Raw genomic sequence first — 26412 nt, 5'->3', positions numbered from 1 at the left:
GCTCTCGGTCTTTCTGTTTTTTCCCCCCCAGTTTGCCCTGTTTCAAGTTGAATTTATGAACAGGCAACATAGGACAAATATTTTAGGTTGAACGTGTAGCCACTAATGCGCCGCTGCTTTCACATCATCATCACATTAAAATCTTCCTCCCCTTAAAGCTTCTTTGAGCGTCCAAAAGGGTGGAAATCTGGTATATAAGCTCTTTCTGCTATCCGGCTACTCCTCATAACTGATGCACTTACGACCTCTCGTAGTCGAGGGATAACACGTTGATCAGTGTGTTGCTCTTCGTACACAAAAACTGATCCACATATGAACTTGCCTTGTGCACATATATATATATACAGTGTATCACGAAAGTGAGTACACCCCTCACATTTCTGCAAATATTTCATTATATCTTTTCATGGGACAACACTATAGACATGAAACTTGGATATAACTTAGAGTAGTCAGTGTACAGCTTGTATAGCAGTGTAGATTTACTGTCTTCTGAAAATAACTCAACACACAGCCATTAATGTCTAAATAGCTGGCAACATAAGTGAGTACACCCCACAGTGAACATGTCCAAATTGTGCCCAAATGTGTCGTTGTCCCTCCCTGGTGTCATGTGTCAAGGTCCCAGGTGTAAATGGGGAGCAGGGCTGTTAAATTTGGTGTTTTGGGTACAATTCTCTCATACTGGCCACTGGATATTCAACATGGCACCTCATGGCAAAGAACTCTCTGAGGATGTGAGAAATATAATTGTTGCTCTCCACAAAGATGGCCTGGGCTATAAGAAGATTGCTAACACCCTGAAACTGAGCTACAGCATGGTTGCCAAGGTCATACAGCGGTTTTCCAGGACAGGTTCCACTCGGAACAGGCTTCGCCAGGGTCGACCAAAGAAGTCGAGTCCACGTGTTCGGCGTCATATCCAGAGGTTGGCTTTAAAAAATAGACACATGAGTGCTGCCAGCATTGCTGCAGAGGTTGAAGACGCGGGACGTCAGCCTGTCAGTGCTCAGACCATACACCGCACACTGCATCAACTCGGTCTGCATGGTCGTCATCCCAGAAGGAAGCTGACGCACAAGAAAGCCAGCAAACAGTTTGCTGAAGACAAGCAGTCCAAGAACATGGATTACTGGAATGCCCTGTGGTCTGACGAGACCAAGATAAACTTGTTTGGCTCAGATGGTGTCCAGCATGTGTGGCGGCGCCCTGGTGAGAAGTACCAAGACAACTGTATCTTACCTACAGTCAAGCATGGTGGTGGTAGCATCATGGTCTTGGGCTGCATGAGTGTTGCTGGCACTGGGGAGCTGCAGTTCATTGAGGGAAACATGAATTCCAACATGTACTGTGACATTCCGAAACAGAGCATGATCCCCTTCCTTCGAAAACAGGGCCTCATGGCAGTTTTCCAACAGGATAACGACCCCAAACACAACCACCAAGATGACAACTGCCTTGCTAAGGAAGCTGAAGGTAAAGGTGATGGACTAAACCCAATTGAGCACCTGTGGCGCATCCTCAAGTGGAAGGTGGAGGAGTTTAAGGTGTCTAACATCCACCAGCTCCGTGATGTCATCACGGAGGAGTGGAAGAGGATTCCAGTAGCAACCTGTGCAGCTCTGGTGAATTCCATGCCCAGGAGGGTTAAGGCAGTGATAATAATGGTGGTCACACAAAATATTGACACTTTGGGCACAATTTGGACATGTTCACTGTGGGGTGTACTCACTTATGTTGCCAGCTATTTAGACATTAATGGCTGTGTGTTGAGTTATTTTCAGAAGACAGTAAATCTACACTGCTATACAAGCTGTACACTGACTACTCTAACTTATATCCAAGTTTCATGTCTATAGTGTTGTCCCATGAAAAGATATAATGAAATATTTGCAGAAATGTGAGGGGTGTACTCACTTTCGTGATACACTGTATATATAGAGCAGGTATTATTTAGGTGGTGGATCATTCCTCGGCACTGCAGTGACAATGACATGGTGGTGGTGGTGTGTTAGTGTGTGTTGTGCTGGTATGAGTGGATCAGACACAGCAGTGCTGCTGGAGTCACTGCTGGACTAAGAATAGTCCACCAAGGTCTAGAAGATGACCGACTCAAACAGCAGCGATAGATGAGCGATCGTCTCTGACTTTACATCTACAAGGTGGACCGACTAGGTAGGAGTGTCTAATAGAGTGGTCAGTGAGTGGCCAGTGATAGCTCAGTGGTTAAGGTACTGGACTAGTAAACAGTTCAAGCCGGTTCAAGCCCCGCCACTGTTGGGTCCCTGCGCAAGGCCCTTAACCCTCAATTGCTCATTGTGTAAGTCGCTTTGGATAAAAGCGTCTGCTAAATGCTGAAAATGTAAATGTAAACGAGTGGACACGGTGTTTAAAAACTCCAGCAGGACTGCTGTGTCTGATCCACTCATACCAGCACAACACACACTAACACACCACCACCATGTCAGTGTCAGTGCAGGGCTGAGAATGATCCACCACTTAAATAATACCTGCTCTGTGGTGGTCCTGTGGGAGTCCTGATTATTGAAGAACAGGGTGAAAGCAGGCTAAACAAGTATGCAGAGAAACATGGACTACAGTCAGTAATTGTAGAACTACAAAGTGCTCCTGATAAAATGGACAGTGTGGTTTTAATGTTATGGCTGATCAGTGTGTGTGGGCCAGAACTGCTTCAGGAGAGACCATATGATCGACCACTTAAGCCTTGGCACAGTCCAGTCAGGCGGAATTGGTCCAGTGCCCAGTTCTCTGTTCATTCACTTCGTTGGCGACCCATGTCGTCCAACCAAACTCAGACAGGAGGCTGAGATCAGACAGACTGCCAGCTGGAGTGCCCAATCAGACCCAGAAACCAGTTCCTGTTCACCAATCACCTCCACCATGCTGGAGAGACTCATGCTCAGGCTGCTCTGCTCTGTGTTGAGCAATAACAAACGTCCCACTCCACAAAGCGCTGTGTGGAAACTGTTCCAGTTATTATGCTGGAAATGACTGGAAATTGTTGCCTAACTGGACTGGGATTAATGAGGGGAACTGGACTCGGTTGGGGTATGTTGTAGGGGGAGGAACTGCCCCTGCTCATGCCCCTGCCCTGCTAGTGGACGTTTGTGCCGGCTAGCACGCTAGGTTGCTAACAGAAAGGGGAAGTGAGGAGGCGTCTTGCTAGCCGTTGTTGCTACTGCGGACTGCTAACGGCTAACCAACCTACACACCCACTTTTTTTACTTTTAGTATTTATTTACTGTATTTCGGTTGTTTATTACTAAACTTGGGAGTTTATTTACCATTTAAAACGACATATTTGTGCGAGTTGCGGGCTGCTTTGTTTACTATATGAGTTAACCAAACTAGCGTAAAAATCCCACCGATAACGGAGTTGTTATCCACTAGCCGAGCTGCGCGGCATTTACGCAGAATAGAATCTGCGCATTTGGCGTGTGTCTCATGGCGTTTCACTGAGACCCGTCAGCTCGTCAGAACTCGTAAGACGGCGGAGATGAGAAGCTAGAAGTTCGTCTCACTTCTTGAGAAGTCGTTTCAGCCCAGGCAGAAGTATTAAAGGCGAGGATGAAGAAGTTTTCGCGCATGCCGAGGTCGGAGAGCGGAGGACTGGGAGGAGGAGGAGGAGGCTCGGGCGCTGGTTCTGGTGGTGGAGTTACCAACTATACTGGGAAGGTCTTCTCCATCGGTCGATACCAAGTGACCGTGGAGGAACTGATCGCTGAAGGTATGGTGCAGATCGCTTCAAATCAAGTCTTAAACTTTGCCTCAAGTTTGGGGTTCAAAAAGTAGGATTTGGACGGTATATCGAACCTCATATCGCGATACTCTTGCTGGTTTCAGCTTGGAAATACCGGTAGGGTTGCCAACTTTCAGAACTGGAAATAAAGAACACCCAGGGCAGGTGGGTTGGCGGAAGGCATAGGGTGGGGGGTGGTAACACCCTGGACGGGACGCCAAACTGCAGTGTATACAGTATACACCGATCAGTCATAACATTAAAACCACCTCCTTGTTTCTACACACAGTGTCCAGTTTATCGGCTTCACTTACCATATGGAAGCACTTTGTAGTTCTACAATTACTGACTGTAGTCCATCTGTGTCTCTGCATGCTTTGTTTGCCCCCTTTCATGCTGTTCTTCGACGGTCAGGACCCCCACAGGACCACCACGGAGCAGGTATTATTTCGGTGGTGGATCATTCTCAGCACTGCAGTGACACTGACGATTGATGGTGGTGGTGTGTTAGTGTGTGTTGTGCTGGTGTGAGTGGATCAGACACAGCAGCGCTGCTGGAGTTTTTAAACACCTCACTGTCACTGCTGGACTGAGAATAGTCCACCAACCAAAAATATCCAGCCGACAGCGCCCCGTGGGCGGCGTCCTGTGACCACTGATGAAGGTCTAGAAGATGACCGACTCAAACAGCAGCGATAGATGAGCGATCGTCTCTGACTTTACATCTACAAGGTGGACCGACTAGGTAGGAGTGTCTAATAGAGTGGACAGTGAGTGGACACGGTATTCAAAAACTCCAGCAGCGCTGCTGTGTCTGATCCACTCATACCAGCACAACACACACTAACACACCACCACCATGTCAGTGTCACTGCAGTGCTGAGAATGATCCACCACCTAAATAATACCTGCTCTGTAGTGGTCCTGTGGGGGTCCTGACCATTGAAGAACAGCATGAAAGGGGGTAACAAAGCATGCAGAGAAACAGATGGACTACAGTCAGTAATTGTAGAACTACAAAGTGCTTCTATATGGTAAGTGAAGCCGATAAACTGGACAATGTGTTAATGTTATGCATGATTGGTGTGTGTATATATATATATTAGAGATGGAACGATCGATCGGCTATGAATCGGTATCGGCCGATTTTTGATCAAAATATGCTATCGGCGATCGGACGATATTTCCTAAAAGTAGCCGATCCGATCGTGTGATATATAAAGATCACGTTAAGTTAACAGCTCAGTGGATTGATCCAGACTTTGAGCTACGAAGCACCAACCATCACATCACCATTCATCAACCATCGTACAGAAACCATCGTGAAAGCTCTTCATGACCTAAAATAACATCATTAACGTTGTGCATCATACATACGATGTAATTTTGCTGATTGTAATATTTACTTTAAAAAGATAATTCAACCCGGTCACATCTGAGTCGATTCTATCAGCACGTTATATAAACTCCTGGTTCACTTTGGTAAATCGTGAGCGGTTCTTACTTGTGATGTAGATGAGAACAGAAAACGTTACAGAGCCAATCAGAGGCAAACGTTTATTCATTACCAAATTCGTTAGTTCAGAATCATCGGCTGAACTTTTAGCTCCTTAGACGGAACGAGTCTGACTCGGTTACAGATCTGTGGTAATAGCAGGTTAATGAAGCTTTTTAATGTAAGAGAGTCACACAGAATGTTGTGTAGTAGCTGGTGTTTATTTAAAACCACGACATTTAATTAATAACAGTAAACACGGAGAGATAACCGAGAATAGAAACTTACGCTTCACATAAAACGAATCAACTCATGAATCAATGAATCACTTATAGCGATACTGTGAACAAAGCGTCTCTTCTAAAAGCACAAACACACACACGTGCGCGCGCTGCTCCGATTTATCTTCACTGTGAGGCTCTTTTTAAGTTTATTTATTTTATTTACTGCTAAACCTCCATATATATATAATTACTATTCATTAATCGTTTGCTCTATTTTCCACCTGACACCATGGCCTCTTCACCCCCCACCAAACTTTCATAGACGTAACTTAAAAAAAAGGAACCAAAAGTTCCTTGTTTGCACGTGATTGTTGTCGAGCAGACACCCGGTCCGAGCTGAAATGCACTAATTAGCTCCCTCGTCTTTACGCTCGGAGACGCCGTGACTAGAGTTCAGTATCCTGCAGGGTGCAAACCTCAACCTTGGCCTTGACCTTCCCGGCATGTGGCCATCCTGTTGTTGCAATCCTGCGCCTGTCAGCAGTTTGGCCTTCATGAATCATAAAGCTGGGTGTGTTGTAGCGCTAAAGTCTGTGACACCTTGTGTTGTGTAGTCTTGTTGTATGTATGTATGTATGTATGTATGTATGTATGTATGTATGTATTTATTTATTTATTCATGTGTGGTGGCTTTTGTGTCCTTATATGTTCTTGCTTCTGCTGGGGCCGCCCCATCCTTCACCTGAGGAGGGGCGTCGTTTTTTCGGGCACTTTCTATCCTTGTTTTCTAAATTGAAGTCTGGTCACTCACTGCCCCCGCTCAGTCATTGTCCCTCTCCCCTAAAGACACACAGCCAATCGTGTGTCTGTGTAGGCGCCCGGCTGGTCGATAGCACAGCTCAGATTCACAGATTCATATATACATATGAGTGTGTGTATATGCTTATGAGTGTGTGTATATACTTATATACGTGTGTGTGTATATACATATGAGTGTGTGTATATACTTATGAGTGTGTGTATATACTTATATACGTGTGTGTGTGTATATACATATGATTGTGTGTATATACTTAAGTGTGTTTGTATATACATGAGTGTGTGTATATACTTATATATGTGTGTGTGTGTATACATATAAGTGTGTGTGTATATACATATGAGTGTGTGTATATGCTTATGAGTGTGTATATACTTATATACATGTGTGTGTATATACATATGAGTGTGTGTATATACTTATGAGTGTGTGTATATACTTATATACGTGTGTGTGTATATACATATGAGTGTGTGTATATACTTATATACGTGTGTGTGTGTATATACATATGAGTGTGTGTATATAATTATATGTGTGTGTGTATATACATATGAGTGTGTGTATATACTTATGAGTGTGTGTATATACTTATATACGTGTGTGTGTATATACATATGATTGTGTGTATATACTTATAAGTGTGTTTGTATATACATGAGTGTGTGTATATACTTATGTGTGTGTGTATACATATAAGTGTGTGTGTATATACATATGAGTGTGTGTATATACTTATATATGTGTGTGTGTATATACATATGAGTGTGTGTATATACTTATATATGTGTGTGTGTATATACATATGAGTGTGTGTATATACTTATATACATGTGTGTGTATATGCTTATGAGTGTGTGTATATACTTATATACGTGTGTGTGTATATACATATGAGTGTGTGTGTATATACTTATATACGTGTGTGTGTGTGTATATACATATGAGTGTGTGTATATACTTATATACAGTGTATCACAAAAGTGAGTACACCCCTCACATTTCTGCAAATATTTCATTGTATCTTTTCATGGGACAACACTATAGACATGAAACTTGGATATAACTTAGAGTAGTCAGTGTACAACTTGTATAGCAGTGTAGATTTACTGTCTTCTGAAAATAACTCAACACACAGCCATTAATGTCTAAATGGCTGGCAACATAAGTGAGTACACCCCACAGTGAACATGTCCAAATTGTGCCTAAAGTGTCAATATTTTGTGTGACCACCATTATTATCACTGCCTTAACCCTCCTGGGCATGGAATTCACCAGAGCTGCACAGGTTGCTACTGGAATCCTCTTCCACTCCTCCATGATGACATCACGGAGCTGGTGGATGTTAGACACCTTGAACTCCTCCACCTTCCACTTGAGGATGCGCCACAGGTGCTCAATTGGGTTTAGTCCATCACCTTTACCTTCAGCTTCCTCAGCAAGGCAGTTGTCATCTTGGAGGTTGTGTTTGGGGTCGTTATCCTGTTGGAAAACTGCCCTGAGGCCCAGTTTTCGAAGGGAGGGGATCATGCTCTGTTTCAGAATGTCACAGTACATGTTGGAATTCATGTTTCCCTCAATGAACTGCAGCTCCCCAGTGCCAGCAACACTCATGCAGCCCAAGACCATGATGCTACCACCACCATACTTGACTGTAGGCAAGATACAGTTGTCTTGGTACTTCTCACCAGGGCGCCGCCACACATGCTGGACACCATCTGAGCCAAACAAGTTTATCTTGGTCTCGTCAGACCACAGGGCATTCCAGTAATCCATGTTGTTGGACTGCTTGTCTTCAGCAAACTGTTTGCGGGCTTTCTTGTGCGTCAGCTTCCTTCTGGGATGACGACCATGCAGACCGAGTTGATGCAGTGTGCGGCGTATGGTCTGAGCACTGACAGGCTGACCTCCCACGTCTTCAACCTCTGCAGCAATGCTGGCAGCACTCATGTGTCTATTTTTTAAAGCCAACCTCTGGATATGACGCCGAACACGTGGACTCAACTTCTTTGGTCGACCCTGGCGAAGCCTGTTCCGAGTGGAACCTGTCCTGGAAAACCGCTGTATGACCTTGGCCACCATGCTGTAGCTCAGTTTCAGGGTGTTAGCAATCTTCTTATAGCCCAGGCCATCTTTGTGGAGAGCAACAATTCTATTTCTCACATCCTCAGAGAGTTCTTTGCCATGAGGTGCCATGTTGAATATCCAGTGGCCAGTATGAGAGAATTGTACCCAAAACACCAAATTTAACAGCCCTGCTCCCCATTTACACCTGGGACCTTGACACATGACACCAGGGAGGGACAATGACACATTTGGGCACAATTTGGACATGTTCACTGTGGGGTGTACTCACTTATGTTGCCAGCTATTTAGACATTAATGGCTGTGTGTTGAGTTATTTTCAGAAGACAGTAAATCTACACTGCTATACAAGCTGTACACTGACTACTCTAAGTTAAATCCAAGTTTCATGTCTATAGTGTTGTTCCATGAAAAGATATAATGAAATATTTGCAGAAATGTGAGGGGTGTACTCACTTTCGTGATACACTGTATGTGTGTGTGTATATACATATGAGTGTGTGTATATACTTATATACATGTGTGTGTATATACATATGAGTGTGTGTATATACTTATATACGTGTGTGTGTATATACATATGAGTGTGTGTATATACTTATATATGTGTGTGTGTATATACATATGAGTGTGTGTATATACTTATATATGTGTGTGTGTATATACATATGAGTGTGTGTATATACTTATATATGTGTGTGTGTATATACATATGAGTGTGTGTATATACTTATATACATGTGTGTGTATATGCTTATGAGTGTGTGTATATACTTATATATGTGTGTGTGTATATACATATGAGTGTGTGTATATACTTATATACATGTGTGTGTATATGCTTATGAGTGTGTGTATATACTTATATACATGTGTGTGTATATACATATGAGTGTGTGTATATACTTATATACGTGTGTGTGTATATACATATGAGTGTGTGTATATACTTATATATGAGTGTGTGTATATACATATGAGTGTGTGTATATACTTATATACGTGTGTGTGTATATACATATGAGTGTGTGTATATACTTATATATGTGTGTGTGTATATACATATGAGTGTGTGTATATACTTATATATGTGTGTGTGTATATACATATGAGTGTGTGTATATACTTATATATGTGTGTGTGTATATACATATGAGTGTGTGTATATACTTATATACATGTGTGTGTATATGCTTATGAGTGTGTGTATATACTTATATACGTGTGTGTGTATATACATATGAGTGTGTGTGTATATACTTATATACGTGTGTGTGTGTATATACATATGAGTGTGTGTATATACTTATATATGTGTGTGTGTATATACATATGAGTGTGTGTATATACTTATATACATGTGTGTGTATATGCTTATGAGTGTGTGTATATACTTATATACGTGTGTGTGTATATACATATGAGTGTGTGTATATACTTATATATGTGTGTGTGTATATACATATGAGTGTGTGTATATACTTATATACATGTGTGTGTATATGCTTATGAGTGTGTGTATATACTTATATACGTGTGTGTGTATATACATATGAGTGTGTGTATATACTTATATATGTGTGTGTGTATATACATATGAGTGTGTGTATATACTTATATACATGTGTGTGTATATGCTTATGAGTGTGTGTATATACTTATATACGTGTGTGTGTATATACATATGAGTGTGTGTGTATATACTTATATACGTGTGTGTGTGTATATACATATGAGTGTGTGTATATACTTATATATGTGTGTGTGTATATACATATGAGTGTGTGTATATACTTATATACATGTGTGTGTATATACATATGAGTGTGTGTATATACTTATATACGTGTGTGTGTATATACATATGAGTGTGTGTATATACTTATGAGTGTGTGTATATACTTATATACGTGTGTGTGTATATACATATGATTGTGTGTATATACTTATATACGTGTGTGTGTGTATATACATATGAGTGTGTGTATATAATTATATATGTGTGTGTGTATATACAGTGTATCACAAAAGTGAGTACACCCCTCACATTTCTGCAGATATTTAAGTATATCTTTTCATGGGACAACACTGACAAAATGACACTTTGACACAATGAAAAGTAGTCTGTGTGCAGCTTATATAACAGTGTAAATTTATTCTTCCCTCAAAATAACTCAATATACAGCCATTAATGTCTAAACCACCGGCAACAAAAGTGAGTACACCCCTTAGTGAAAGTTCCTGAAGTGTCAATATTTTGTGTGGCCACCATTATTTCCCAGAACTGCCTTAACTCTCCTGGGCATGGAGTTTACCAGAGCTTGACAGGTTGCCACTGGAATGCTTTTCCACTCCTCCATGACGACATCACGGAGCTGGCGGATATTCGAGACTTTGCGCTCCTCCACCTTCCGCTTGAGGATGCACCAAAGATGTTCTATTGGGTTTAGGTCTGGAGACATGCTTGGCCAGTCCATCACCTTTACCCTCAGCCTCTTCAATAAAGCAGTGGTCGTCTTAGAGGTGTGTTTGGGGTCATTATCATGCTGGAACACTGCCCTGCGACCCAGTTTCCGGAGGGAGGGGATCATGCTCTGCTTCAGTATTTCACAGTACATATTGGAGTTCATGTGTCCCTCAATGAAATGTAACTCCCCAACACCTGCTGCACTCATGCAGCCCCAGACCATGGCATTCCCACCACCATGCTTGACTGTAGGCATGACACACTTATCTTTGTAATCCTCACCTGATTGCCGCCACACATGCTTGAGACCATCTGAACCAAACAAATTAATCTTGGTCTCATCAGACCATAGGACATGGTTCCAGTAATCCATGTCCTTTGTTGACATGTCTTCAGCAAACTGTTTGCGGGCTTTCTTGTGTAGAGACTTCAGAAGAGGCTTCCTTCTGGGGGGACAGCCATGCAGACCAATTTGATGTAGTGTGCGGCGTATGGTCTGAGCACTGACAGGCTGACCCCCCACCTTTTCAATCTCTGCAGCAATGCTGACAGCACTCCTGCGCCTATCTTTCAAAGACAGCAGTTGGATGTGACGCTGAGCACGTGCACTCAGCTTCTTTGGACGACCGACGCGAGGTCTGTTCTGAGTGGACCCTGCTCTTTTAAAACGCTGGATGATCTTGGCCACTGTGCTGCAGCTCAGTTTCAGGGTGTTGGCAATCTTCTTGTAGCCTTGACCATCTTCATGTAGCGCAACAATTCGTCTTTTAAGATCCTCAGAGAGTTCTTTGCCATGAGGTGCCATGTTGGAACTTTCAGTGACCAGTATGAGAGAGTGTGAGAGCTGTACTACTAAATTGAACACACCTGCTCCCTATGCACACCTGAGACCTAGTAACACTAACGAGTCACATGACATTTTGGAGGGAAAATGACAAGCAGTGCTCAATTTGGACATTTAGGGGTGTCCAAGTCTCTTAGGGGTGTACTCACTTTTGTTGCCGGTGGTTTAGACATTAATGGCTGTATATTGAGTTATTTTGAGGGAAGAATAAATTTACACTGTTATATAAGCTGCACACAGACTACTTTTCATTGTGTCAAAGTGTCATTTTGTCAGTGTTGTCCCATGAAAAGATATACTTAAATATCTGCAGAAATGTGAGGGGTGTACTCACTTTTGTGATACACTGTACATATGAGTGTGTGTATATACTTATATACGTGTGTGTGTGTATACATATGAGTGTGTGCGCCCGGCTAGTTGCCATGGTGGGCTAGCATGGCAGATTACTGCGCCACCCCCCGTCTCATGGATTCTGAAACAAAATGCCTTGATAGTGAACACACCAGCTCAGTGTAGAGTCATAAGAAGAAACACGTGGTATCTAAGGACACCACAAAGGAACAACCACAGTAAGCAATAACAACGTGAATGTGTTATATCATGTGTAATCTGGTAAACGGTCCCACCACGTGATAGCCAATGAGCAAACGTGGTGTTAAACCCTAAAAACAACAAAAATCGAGCTGCACTTGGATATAGCCTGATGTTGGGACTAAGATGCTCCAGGACAGATGTTCTTTCGCTCAGATCTGGGACAGGATCTGATGTAATGCGAGCAGCAGCAGTTTTCCTTTCCACCAGAGTGTCATTCCGCGAAGGGTCTACAGCATGAAACCTGCTGATGGGACAGAACGGCGGAACGAATTCCTCCGCCAGTACAGAAGCCTGAACACTCAGACGACCAGTTTGGACGGTCCTACCAGCTCAGCTCCTCTTTTTGAATTGGGTTAGAAGGGAAAACTTGTATCTAGGGACGTGACTGATGAATCAGTTCACTCATAAATGACAAAACAAAGTCAGTGTTCAATGATTCATGTGTGACCACAGGGGCTTGGTGTGAATTAAGGGGGATTAAAAGTGTCGGAGCGGTAATGAGATCTAAATCAGCTCTGTTTACAGATGGACCTCTGTGCATTTCTGTTATTTTAATCAGTCACGAATCATTAAGAATTCTATTAAGGGCGCTTAGAAGTCGGAGCATTAAATTACTCTACGGTACCGCTGGGATCCAGGGTTCGAATCGCCAATGGTCCTGTTGGCCAGTCGGGCGTCTGCATTCGAGACTGGCTGTGTCTAAGGAGGGGGCACTGCTGGTCGAAAACACCACTTGCAGAACCAGTTCATCATTACAAATGTAGATTATAAAAGTAGTGTGTATATATACATATACTGTACATATACAGTGTATCACAAAAGTGAATACACCCCTCACATTTCTGCAGATATTTAAGTATATCTTTTCATGGGACAACACTGACAAAATGACACTTTGACACAATGAAAAGTACTCTGTGTGCAGCTTATATAACAGTGTAAATTTATTCTTCCCTCAAAATAACTCAATATACAGCCATTAATGTCTAAACCACCGGCAACAAAAGTGAGTACACCCCTAAGAGACTACACCCCTAAATGTCCAAATTGAGCACTGCTTGTCATTTTCCCTCCAAAATGTCATGTGATTTGTTAGTGTTACTAGGTCTCAGGTGTGCATAGGGAGCAGGTGTGTTCAATTTAGTAGTACAGCTCTCACACTCTCTCATACTGGTCACTGAAAGTTCCAACATGGCACCTCATGGCAAAGAACTCTCTAAGGATCTTAAAAGACGAATTGTTGCGCTACATGAAGATGGCCAAGGCTACAAGAAGATTGCCAACACCCTGAAACTGAGCTGCAGCACAGTGGCCAAGATCATCCAGCATTTTAAAAGAGCAGGGTCCACTCAGAACAGACCTCGCATTGGTCGTCCAAAGAAGCTGAGTGCACGTGCTCAGCATCACATCCAACTGCTGTCTTTGAAAGATAGGCGCAGGAGTGCTGTCAGCATTGCTGCAGAGATTGAAAAGGTGGGGGGTCAGCCTGTCAGTGCTCAGACCATACGCCGCACACTACATCAAATTGGTCTGCATGGCTGTCACCCCAGAAGGAAGCCTCTTCTGAAGTCTCTACACAAGAAAGCCAGCAAACAGTTTGCTGAAGACATGTCAACAAAGGACATGGATTACTGGAACCATGTCCTATGGTCTGATGAGACCAAGATTAATTTGTTTGGTTCAGATGGTCTCAAGCATGTGTGGCGGCAATCAGGTGAGGAGTACAAAGATAAGTGTGTCATGCCTACAGTCAAGCATGGTGGTGGGAATGCCATGGTCTGGGGCTGCATGAGTGCAGCAGGTGTTGGGGAGTTACATTTCATTGAGGGACACATGAACTCCAATATGCACTGTGAAATACTGAAGCAGAGCATGATCCCCTCCCTCTGGAAACTGGGTCGCAGGGCAGTGTTCCAGCATGATAATGACCCCAAACACACCTCTAAGACGACCACTGCTTTATTGAAGAGGCTGAGGGTAAAGGTGATGGACTGGCCAAGCATGTCTCCAGACCTAAACCCAATAGAACATCTTTGGGGCATCCTCAAGCGGAAGGTGGAGGAGCGCAAAGTCTCGAATATCCGCCAGCTCCGTGATGTCGTCATGGAGGAGTGGAAAAGCATTCCAGTGGCAACCTGTGAAGCTCTGGTAAACTCCATGCCCAGGAGAGTTAAGGCAGTTCTGGGAAATAATGGTGGCCACACAAAATATTGACACTTCAGGAACTTTCACTAAGGGGTGTACTCACTTTTGTTGCCGGTGGTTTAGACATTAATGGCTGTATATTGAGTTATTTTGAGGGAAGAATAAATTTACACTGTTATATAAGCTGCACACAGACTACTTTTCATTGTGTCAAAGTGTCATTTTGTCAGTGTTGTCCCATGAAAAGATATACTTAAATATCTGCAGAAATGTGAGGGGTGTACTCACTTTTGTGATACACTGTATGTGTGTATATACATATGAGTGTGTGTATATACATATGAGTGCGTGTGTGTAATAATATGTGTGTATATACATATGAGTGTGTGTGTGTATGTACATACTGTATATGTGTGTATATACATATGAGTGTGTGTGTATATACATATGAGTGTGTGTGTGTGTATATACATATGAGTGTGTGTGTGTGTGTGTGTGTATATATACATATACAGTGTATCACAAAAGTGAGTACACCCCTCACATTTCTGCAAATATTTTATTATATCTTTTCATGGGACAACACTATAGAAATAAAACTTGGATATAACTTAGAGTAGTCAGTGTACAACTTGTATAGCAGTGTAGATTTACTGTCTTCTGAAAATAACTCAACACACAGCCATTAATGTCTAAATAGCTGGCAACATAAGTGAGTACACCCCACAGTGAACATGTCCAAATTGTGCCCAAAGTGTCAATATTTTGTGTGACCACCATTATTATCCAGCACTGCCTTAACCCTCCTGGGCATGGAATTCACCAGAGCTGCACAGGTTGCTACTGGAATCCTCTTCCACTGGTGGATGTTAGACACCTTGAACTCCTCCACCTTCCACTTGAGGATGCGCCACAGGTGCTCAATTGGGTTTAGTCCATCACCTTTACCTTCAGCTTCCTCAGCAAGGCAGTTGTCATCTTGGAGGTTGTGTTTGGGGTCGTTATCCTGTTGGAAAACTGCCATGAGGCCCAGTTTTCGAAGGGAGGGGATCATGCTCTGTTTCAGAATGTCACAGTACATGTTGGAATTCATGTTTCCCTCAATGAACCGCAGCTCCCCAGTGCCAGCAACACTCATGCAGCCCAAGACCATGATGCTACCACCACCATGCTTGACTGTAGGCAAGATACAGTTGTCTTGGTACTTCTCACCAGGGCGCCGCCACACATGCTGGACACCATCTGAGCCAAACAAGTTTATCTTGGTCTCGTCAGACCACAGGGCATTCCAGTAATCCATGTTCTTGGACTGCTTGTCTTCAGCAAACTGTTTGCGGGCTTTCTTGTGCGTCAGCTTCCTTCTGGGATGACGACCATGCAGACCGAGTTGATGCAGTGTGCGGCGTATGGTCTGAGCACTGACAGGCTGACCTCCCACGTCTTCAACCTCTGCAGCGATGCTGGCAGCACTCATGTGTCTATTTTTTAAAGCCAACCTCTGGATATGACGCCGAACACGTGGACTCGACTTCTTTGGTCGACCCTGGCGAAGCCTGTTCCGAGTGGAACCTGTCCTGGAAAACCGCTGTATGACCTCGGCCACCATGCTGTAGCTCAGTTTCAGGGTGTTAGCAATCTTCTTATAGCCCAGGCCATCTTTGTGGAGAGCAACAATTCTATTTCTCACATCCTCAGAGAGTTCTTTGCCATGAGGTGCCATGTTGAATATCCAGTGGCCAGTATGAGAGAATTGTACCCAAAACACCAAATTTAACAGCCCTGCTCCCCATTTACACCTGGGACCTTGACACATGACACCAGGGAGGGACAACGACACATTTGGGCACAATTTGGACATGTTCACTGTGGGGTGTACTCACTTATGTTGCCAGCTATTTAGACATTAATGGCTGTGTGTTGAGTTCTTTTCAGAAGACAGTAAATCTACACTGCTATACAAGTTGTACACTGACTACTCTAAGTTATATCCAAGTTTCATGTCTACAGTGTCGTCCCATGAAAAGATATAATGAAATATTTGCAGAAATGTGAGGGGTGTACTCATTTTTGTGATACACTGTATATATGTGTGTGTGTGTGTATATACAGTGTATCACAAAAGTGAGTACACCCCTCACATTTCTGCAGATATTTAAGTATATCTTTTCATGGGACAACACTGACAAAATGACACTTTGACACAATGAAAAGTAGTCTGTGTGCAGCTTATATAACAGTGTAAATTTATTCTTCCCTCAAAATAACTCAATATACAGCCATTAATGTCTAAACCACCGGCAACAAAAGTGAGTACACCCCTAAGAGACTACACCCCTAAATGTCCAAATTGAGCACTGCTTGTCATTTTCCCTCCAAAATGTCATGTGACTTGTTAGTGTTACTAGGTCTCAGGTGTGCATAGGGAGCAGGTGTGTTCAATTTAGTAGTACAGCTCTCACACTCTCTCATACTGGTCACTGAAAGTTCCAACATGGCACCTCATGGCAAAGAACTCTCTGAGGATCTTAAAAGACAAATTGTTGCGCTACATGAAGATAGCCAAGGCTACAAGAAGATTGCCAACACCCTAAAACTGAGCTGCAGCACAGTGGCCAAGATCATCCAGCGTTTTAAAAGAGCAGGGTCCACTCAGAACAGACCTCGCGTCGGTCGTCCAAAGAAGCTGAGTGCACGTGCTCAGCGTCACATCCAACTGCTGTCTTTGAAAGATAGGCGCAGGAGTGCTGTCAGCATTGCTGCAGAGATTGAAAAGGTGGGGGGTCAGCCTGTCAGTGCTCAGACCATACGCCGCACACTACATCAAATTGGTCTGCATGGCCGTCACCCCAGAAGGAAGCCTCTTCTGAAGTCGCTACACAAGAAAGCCCGCAAACAGTTTGCTGAAGACATGTCAACAAAGGACATGGATTACTGGAACCATGTCCTATGGTCTGATGAGACCAAGATTAATTTGTTTGGTTCAGATGGTCTCAAGCATGTGTGGCGGCAATCAGGTGAGGAGTACAAAGATAAGTGTGTCATGCCTACAGTCAAGCATGGTGGTGGGAATGCCATGGTCTGGGGCTGCATGGGTGCAGCAGGTGTTGGGGAGTTACATTTCATTGAGGGACACATGAACTCCAATATGTACTGTGAAATACTGAAGCAGAGCATGATCCCCTCCCTCCGGAAACTGGGTCGCAGGGCAGTGTTCCAGCATGATAATGACCCCAAACACACCTCTAAGACGACCACTGCTTTATTGAAGAGGCTGAGGGTAAAGGTGATGGACTGGCCAAGCATGTCTCCAGACCTAAACCCAATAGAACATCTTTGGGGCATCCTCAAGCGGAAGGTGGAGGAGCGCAAAGTCTCGAATATCCGCCAGCTCCGTGATGTCGTCATGGAGGAGTGGAAAAGCATTCCAGTGGCAACCTGTGAAGCTCTGGTAAACTCCATGCCCAGGAGAGTTAAGGCAGTTCTGGGAAATAATGGTGGCCACACAAAATATTGACACTTCAGGAACTTTCACTAAGGGGTGTACTCACTTTTGTTGCCGGTGGTTTAGACATTAATGGCTGTATATTGAGTTATTTTGAGGGAAGAATAAATTTACACTGTTATATAAGCTGCACACAGACTACTTTTCATTGTGTCAAAGTGTCATTTTGTCAGTGTTGTCCCATGAAAAGATATACTTAAATATCTGCAGAAATGTGAGGGGTGTACTCACTTTTGTGATACACTGTACATGAGTATTCAAGATTCAAGATTCAAGAGTTTTATTGTCATGTGCACAGAAGAACCGGCAGTTACACTGTACAATGAAATTCTTACTTTGTTCGTCCTCCAAACATCAATAAGTATTATACATAAAAAAACAATATTAAACTAACAGTATAAAAAACTTTTTTAAAGGATACATAAATTTAAACTATAAAAAAGACGTTTTATATACAGAGGAATAAAAAAAAATAGAAATAAACTAAGGCAGTAAAAAAAAGAAGGCATATAGCAGCAGTCACATAAGGTGCAGAAATGATTGCAGTATTATACAACATAAATACATACAATACAGCAGCAGTTATTTTAAGGTGCAAATTGTGCAACATTATGTGGAAGTAGCAGCAGTCATTTAAATGTGCAATAGTGCATTGTAGAGGATGTACAATGTTCATGAGGTAAGTTGTGTATGTGACAGTCCATGTTTGTTCACAAGTCTGACTGCTTGTGGGTAAAAGCTGTTGGTCAGTCTTGTTGTTCTGGCCTTTAGGCTTCTGAAGCGTTTGCCTGATGGCAGAGGAGTAAAGAGGTAGTTTTGGGGGTGTGTGCTGTCCTTAATTATGTTGTGGGCTCTCCTGACCACCCTGGTATGATAAATGTCCTGTAGTGCAGGGAAGGATGTTCCAGAGATTCTCTGTGCAGTTTTTATTACACGCTGGAGTGCCTTCCTGTCCTCTGCAGTGCAGTTTCCGTACCAGACTGTGATGGAGCTGGTAAGGACACTTTCCACCGTACATCTGTAGAAGTTGCTGAGAATTTTGGTTGACATGCCAAATTTTCTTAGTCTTCTCAGGAAGTACAGTCTCTGTTGTGATTTTTTGATGATGTGACGTGTGTTGCAGGACCAGGTGAGATCCTCACTGATGTGCACACCCAGGAATTTGAAGGTTTTCACCTTCTCCACCATTGTTCCACCTATATACAGCGGTGTATGCTGTTCTCCTCTCCCCCTGGGGTCCACAATCAGTTCCTTTGTTTTGTTGATGTTTAATGAAAGATTGTTGTTCTGACACCAGTCCACAAGATCTGCTACCTCCTTCCTGTACGCCATCTCATCCTCCCCAGTAATAAGACCAGAGCTCCAGAGTGAGGGTGATTGACTGTGATCTTGTATTTCTTCCATTTTCGAATGATCGCACCAACAGTGGTCTCTTTCTCACCAAGCTTCTTGCTGATGGTCTTGTAGCTCATTCCAGCCTTGTGCAGGTCTACAATCTTGTCCCTGACGTCCTTTGATAGCTCTTTGGTCTTGCCCATGGTGGTCGAGAGATTTGAACGGAAGAAACTGATTCTGTGACCGGATCAAATACTTATTTCCCTTAATTAAATACAAATTAATTTATAACTTTTATTTAATGTTTTTTTTCTGGATTTTTTGTTGATATTCTGTCTCTCTCTGTTAAAATAAACCTTCCATAAAAATTATAGACTGTTCAAGTCTTTGTAAGGGGGTAAACTTACCAAATCAGCAGGGGATCAAATACTTATTTCCCCCACTGTATATGTGTGTGTATATACATATGAGTGTGTGTGTATATATACATGCGTGCGTGTGTGTTTATACATATATGTGTGTATATACAGTACTTATGTTTGTGTATATGCATATGAGTGTGTGTGTGTATATACTTGTATACGTGTGTGTGTATATATATTTGCTTCCTTTGTAGACGATCGTATCTGTCAGGCATTGTTGTTTCCTTTATGCGCGACTTCATTTGGTTTTCGCCACAATGTGCCAAATCGCTTCTTATTTGCATAACACTAAACTCTGTCCCGTTACCGAGCATCACCCTCCAACCATAACGGTGCCATAACTGCGATCTTACTGTGTCATTATCCTCGACACAGTGAGGCATTGTCGGCCGCTGGTGTTTGTGTAGCTGCTGCGTGCATGTTCCGACCGGCACCTCGGTGTGCGGTTTGGGGATGTGCACAGGCACGGTGCTGCTGGTGTCTTCAAACAAACATGTTTGTTTCTGCTGCCACGGCGATGAAACACCCGGCCGCTCTGGGTCCGCGGTGAACTCGGCGGCACCGTGTTTCTCAAGATCTTCACTGAGCGTGTGCGGGAGAGAAGTTAAAGTCATCAGTGTTATCACGATAATTACATATATATATATTTAATATACAGTACATGCAGCATGGTTTGCAAATGACACAAATCAACACACATATTAAAAACTGACTGGGATTTCAAATACATCTGCCCACGTGAGAACGTCCACTGGATGCTCAGATCCCAGCAGTACCAGACTAGCAGTACCCATTCCCAAACTACAGGCAGCGCTCTACAGGCCTAGCCAATACAGGCTAATCGTCCTGGAACTGGAACGTGTCCACTGTCCTCTGATTCTTAAATCTGACCTTGCTTGTTATTTACCTGAACAATGCACGTTAACCACACGGGTATCAGGTGGCACGGATTTATCGGCTTTCTTCGAGGAAAGCGGTTTCAGGTTCTGCCAACGTGAGTGTGATGTCATAAGATCAGGGCGCAAAGAGCGAGGACGACCCTGAGATTCGAACTGACGATGTATGTAAGAATGTTTATTAGACTTTATTTAATTGTTTGGTTAGGAATGAATAAATACGTGACATGGAAATTAAATGTTATGGGATGTTAGCTGACCGTTGTATCACCACAAACCCATTCCAACACGTGTCCAGTCTGCTGCCGCTTTTTCTCACCTACCAGTGTTGCGTCCGAATAGGCACGCTAAGCTCCATGTTTTGCCCCACCCCCAGTCCCAGAGATCGTATATCGCAGCAGCAGCGGGTCGAAACCCGGTCCGACCCTCCCTCCCTCGAACACTTTGTGGTCAATTGTGTTTGTGTGGACGCCCAGCCAGGTCAGTGGCTCTGCTTAGATTCGTATTCAGTGGTGTGACCATTACATTTACATTTTCAGCATTTCGCGGACGCCTTTATCCAAAGCGACTTACATTACAGTTACAGTAATTCACAGTACAGTCTGAGCAATTTAGGGTTAAGGACCTTGCTCAAGGGCCCAACAGCAGCAACCTGGCAGTAGTGGGGCTTGAACTAGCAACCCTCTGATTACTGGTCCAGTACCTTAATCACTAGGCTACAGCTTGCCCTGACATTAGACCGCTGTGCCACCCGAGTGCCCTGAAGGTCCGGTTTATTTCAGGTGCCGGAATATTTTGTAAAGAAGCTGAACTGCAGTAGATAGAAATGCAGTGGGAGCTTACAGCACTCCCAGGTGGTCTCCCATCTAGGTACTGACTAAGCCCAACCCTGCTTAGCTCCTGAGATCGGATGAAAGGGTTTTAACCCTCCTCTCAGCCATAAAAATAAAGTGAAATTATGAGACGGCTTTGAAATATAAAGACAAGATGAATAAGCAGACAGAAACGTAATACCAACCATAAAATTGCATTAAATCCAAATAAATAAATAAATATCCAGCTTTATTTGTTCTTACACAAGAACAGTTTTAACCTACGTTGCAGCCAAAAAAATAAAATGAAATTATACAATTTAAAGACGAGATAAAATAAGCAGACAGAAACATAATACAGATCTTGCCATACATTGACACTGGCATTAAAATACAAATGAATAAATATCCAGCCTTATTTACACCTTGTTCTTTACAACATTCAAGTAATGCGAACAGAGGAAATAAATAAGCAAAACTAGAATAACAGGATGGGAGAAGTGATGAGTCTCGTGATTTAGCACCCTGTAGAACATGTGATTTGTAGCATGTGATTCGACCAGTTTATCACCCAGCCTTTACCAGCCAGGGTGAGTTTGTATTACCATGAACTACTAGTAGATAAATCCTCAAGGAACAGCTAGTTTTAAATATAGTTATATGTATATATATACACCGATCAGGCATAACATTTTGACCACCTTCCTAATATTGTGTTGGTCCGCCCCATACGCAACAAAGTGAGCTGCACTGTGTATTCGGACACCTTTATATCAGAACCAGCATTAACTTCTTCAGCAATCTGAGCTACAGTAGCTCGTCTGTTGGATGAGCCATGGCCGCCCATGACCCTGTCGCCGGTTTACCTCTTGATAGATGCTGACCACTGCAGACCGGGAACACCCCACAAGAGCTGCAGTTTTGGAGACGCTCTGACCCAGTCGTCTAGCCATCACAATCACTCTCTTCAGATCCTCACGCTCGCCCATTTTTCCTGCTTCTAACATCAACTTTGAGGATAAAATGTTCACTTGCTGCCTAATATATCCCCCCCACTAACAGGTGCCGTGATGAAGAGATAATCAGTGTTATTCACTTCACCCGTCAGTGGTCATAATGTTATGCCTGATCAGGCATAACACACTCGTCCCCTTCCGACACATGTGCAGTACCCGACTGCATCTTATTACCCGCACAAGGATCATATGTGGCTTAGTTTCACACACGGAGAGTCACGCACTGATCTCCGTTATCCCCCGTCTTTGTCCAGGCGCCATTCATCGACCAGCCAGAAGAGGTCGTAATTGCAGCAGTTATAGGGATTATAGGAATCCCTACAGCCCTCCCTCTTTCAGATGAGCCAATCATCGTCAGTATATTTGGCTTGTTTTCCCGCCACATAATTATATAAACGATGAGATTTTGATTTCACGAAGCCGATGCAAGTCTCCATGTGAATGCTGTGTAATATTTCGTTATTGCAGCATCACGCGACGAGCTGTCGCTTATATTTTATTGCCTTTAATCTTTAGCCAAGCAGAAGTTAAGAGCCGCGGGATAACGAGGATTAAAGAACTTTACGATCCTTTATCTTTTATTATCGGAGGTTGAAGTGGGCCAGAAAGATTTCTAGCAGCGCTGTGACTTTATTTTTTACAGTAGTGGCTAATTATCAAATAGTCGTTTGAAAATTTGACTTATTTAATCATTTGCTCATTTGCATTGGACGAACTTCTATTCGATGCTTTTATTCGGCATTCCTGACGCTCTACCAGCCACCAAACCATTCCTGACGGTCTCACAAAACCAGTAAAACCAGGACCAGTGCTTTTGTCACTTCAGTCTTTTATTTATTAGGACATTTTGGACCGGCATATCATCCCAACATGTGTTTAATCACATGACCTTCTGTGTTGACATAACCTTCAGTATACAGTCTAAGCAAATGCTGGTTAAAAACCTTGCTCAAGGGTTTAACAGTGGGCAACCTGGCAGTAATGGGGTTCGAACCAGCAACTTTCTTATTACCAGTAAGCGACCTGAACCGCTGGGCTACAACTGCCCACACCCTTGTACCCATGGATTACCCTGCACCCAGCGTTTTCCCCCGTGAACCAGCCCCTCTTTTACCCTGGTGATTAAAATGAACTGAACGATTGATGGTCATTGAGTTCAGTGGCTTGGAAAAAAGGTGAGCGGTCATCATCGTCATCGTCCCGCCGCTCTGTACAAGGACTCATCGGCCAGTGCAGAATCTCTCGAGTGCTCACCAAAAGTCAGCAGGACTCTATTTTTAGCATCAGCGTCTAGTCCGCAGATAAATTTTGGAGGGAGGTTTTGGTGTCGTCTGTCCTTTAGTGGGTGTTTCTGTCAGCGTGAGACAAAATAAGTTGTTCTAGTCAGGTGTGTTTATGATGCTGAACAGGGATGAACATTTTCTGTAGGATTGAAATCCAAAGTGACTTACAATTAAGGGTTAAGGGCCCAACAGTGGCGACTTGGCAGATGTGTATATATTGCAAGCAATTAAGGGTTAAGGGCCTTGCTCAAGGGCCCAACAGTGGCGACTTGGCAGATGTGTATATATTGCAAGTAATTAAGGGTTAAGGGCCTTGCTCAAGGGCCCAACAATGGCGACCTGGCAGATGTGTATATATTGCAAGTAATTAAGGGTTAAGGGCCTTGCTCAAGGGCCCAACAGTGGCGACTTGGCAGATGTGTATATATTGCAAGCAATTAAGGGTTAAGGGCCTTGCTCAAGGGCCCAACAGTGGCGACTTGGCAGATGTGTATATATTGCAAGTAATTAAGGGTTAAGGGCCTTGCTCAAGGGCCCAACAATGGAGACCTGGCAGATGTGTATATATTGCAAGCAATTAAGGGTTAAGGGCCTTGCTCAAGGGCCCAACAATGGCGACCTGGCAGATGTGTATATATTGCAAGCAATTAAGGGTTAAGGGCCTTGCTCAAGGGCCCAACAGTGGCGACTTGGCAGATGTGTATATATTGCAAGCAATTAAGGGTTAAGGGCCTTGCTTAAGGGCCCAACAATGGCGACCTGGCAGATGTGTATATATTGCAAGCAATTAAGGGTTAAGGGCCTTGCTCAAGGGCCCAACAGTGGCGACTTGGCAGATGTGTATATACTGCAAGCAATTAAGGGTTAAGGGCCTTGCTTAAGGGCCCAACAGTGGCAACCTGGCAGATGTGTATATATTGCAAGCAATTAAGGGTTAAGGGCCTTGCTCAAGGGCCCAACAGTGGTGACTTGGCAGATGTGTATATATTGCAAGCAATTAAGGGTTAAGGGCCTTGCTCAAGGGCCCAACAATGGCGACCTGGCAGATGTGTATATATTGCAAGCAATTAAGGGTTAAGGGCCTTGCTCAAGGGCCCAACAGTGGCGACTTGGCAGATGTGTATATATTGCAAGCAATTAAGGGTTAAGGGCCTTGCTTAAGGGCCCAACAATGGCGACTTGGCAGATGTGTATATACTGCAAGCAATTAAGGGTTAAGGGCCTTGCTCAAGGGCCCAACAGTGGTGACTTGGCAGATGTGTATATATTGCAAGCAATTAAGGGTTAAGGGCCTTGCTCAAGGGCCCAACAGTGGCGACTTGGCAGGTTTGGGGCTTGAACCAGTGACCCTCTAGTTACTAGTCCTGTACTTTTATGCTGACAGAAATTATTTGCTCTGGCGACCCCTAAAATGAGAGCAGCCTAAAAAAAGGGGAACAATTAACACATCACGTCCAATAAATTCACCTGAGCTCACCTGAGATTATTCCATTTAAGCTATAGATTCATTTATCACAAGGGTGTTTTTTATCTGATGCGTTCAAGATGTTCTGATGAACGCTCATCACTCTTGGCTCAAACCGGTCGTGAATATGTTCAGTTCCCAGCCGGTTGTTACACCAGGAAACATTCGGTCGTTGAAGGAAAGATCAGGGTTTAAGCCGCAGCTCTAAGGACGCTGTAAGTCTGTGACTACGGAGCAGGAAGATCCCGGTGGAACAGGACCCTCCGGAGGGGCCCTTATTTTTTCCTCCGACTCATAAAGCCGCTTCCAGCTGAGACGTGGAAAAAGCAGCTCTGGGTCTTGTTAGGGCCCCCGGTAATGACAGCTACTTTAGACGAAGGTGTGGAGAGCGTTCGGTCCCCGTATGATTTAAAAGTTTGTGAGTCAAGCACGACGCTGCAAATGCTGATAATGCGCTGGTGTGAGTAATTGCTGGCTTTCGATTTGCAAAGTCTCCACCTGATGAAGATCAGTTTCAAGTCGATGATTTGCCTCGTCATGAAGAGCCACAGTGAACTAACCTCTCAGTAAATGTACAGAATAAAATGTTCAGAGGTTCAGCAGTCTTTAAGAATGATGACTATTTTCCCAGGTGCCCTTGTGCTGCTACATGCGGGTTATGGGTGTGGAAAAATAATGTTTTATTTTATTCATTTTTTCTTTATTTGAGTAATTTCCCCCAAATTTTGCGTAGCGAATTAGTCTTCCACTGCTTTTTTCCCAATTAGTCGGATTAATAAAATTCATATATATGATCATATATGATATATGATCCCCTGCTGATTTTGTAAGTTTACCCCCTTACAAAGACTTGAACAGTCTATAATTTTTATGGAAAGTTTATTTTAACAGAGAGAGACAGAATATCAACAAAAAATCCAGAAAAAAAACATTAAATAAAAGTTATAAATTAATTTGTATTTAATTAAGGGAAATAAGTATTTGATCCCCTACCAACCAGCAAGAATTCTGACCCCCACAGACCGGTTATGTGCCCATGAGGCACACAAATTAGTCCTGTCCCTGTAGAAAAGACTCCTGTCACAGAATCAGTTTCTTCCGTTCAAATCTCTCGACCACCATGGGCAAGACCAAAGAGCTATCAAAGGACGTCAGGGACAAGATTGTAGACCTGCACAAGGCTGGAATGGGCTACAAGACCATCAGCAAGAAGCTTGGTGAGAAAGAGACCACTGTTGGTGCGA

The 26412-nt window shown here is 43.3% G+C and overlaps 1 protein-coding gene across 2 annotated transcripts in view; it reads left to right on the top strand.

Moving 5' to 3' along the window:
- Positions 1-2956: 2956 nt before the first annotated feature.
- bmp2k (BMP2 inducible kinase) overlaps positions 2957-26412 on the top strand; it is a 60194-nt gene continuing 36738 nt past the window's right edge. For both annotated transcript variants that reach the window (XM_063017943.1, XM_063017942.1), the window contains exon 1: positions 2957-3748. In XM_063017943.1, coding sequence (XP_062874013.1) covers positions 3589-3748 — 160 coding nt within the window. In that variant the 5' untranslated portion in view covers positions 2957-3588. The remainder of the gene's footprint in view (positions 3749-26412) is intronic.

This window comes from Trichomycterus rosablanca, chromosome 21 (genome assembly GCF_030014385.1).
Source record: "Trichomycterus rosablanca isolate fTriRos1 chromosome 21, fTriRos1.hap1, whole genome shotgun sequence".
Classification (NCBI taxonomy): domain Eukaryota; kingdom Metazoa; phylum Chordata; class Actinopteri; order Siluriformes; family Trichomycteridae; genus Trichomycterus; species Trichomycterus rosablanca.
This window is presented reverse-complemented; position numbering and strand designations above follow the sequence as displayed.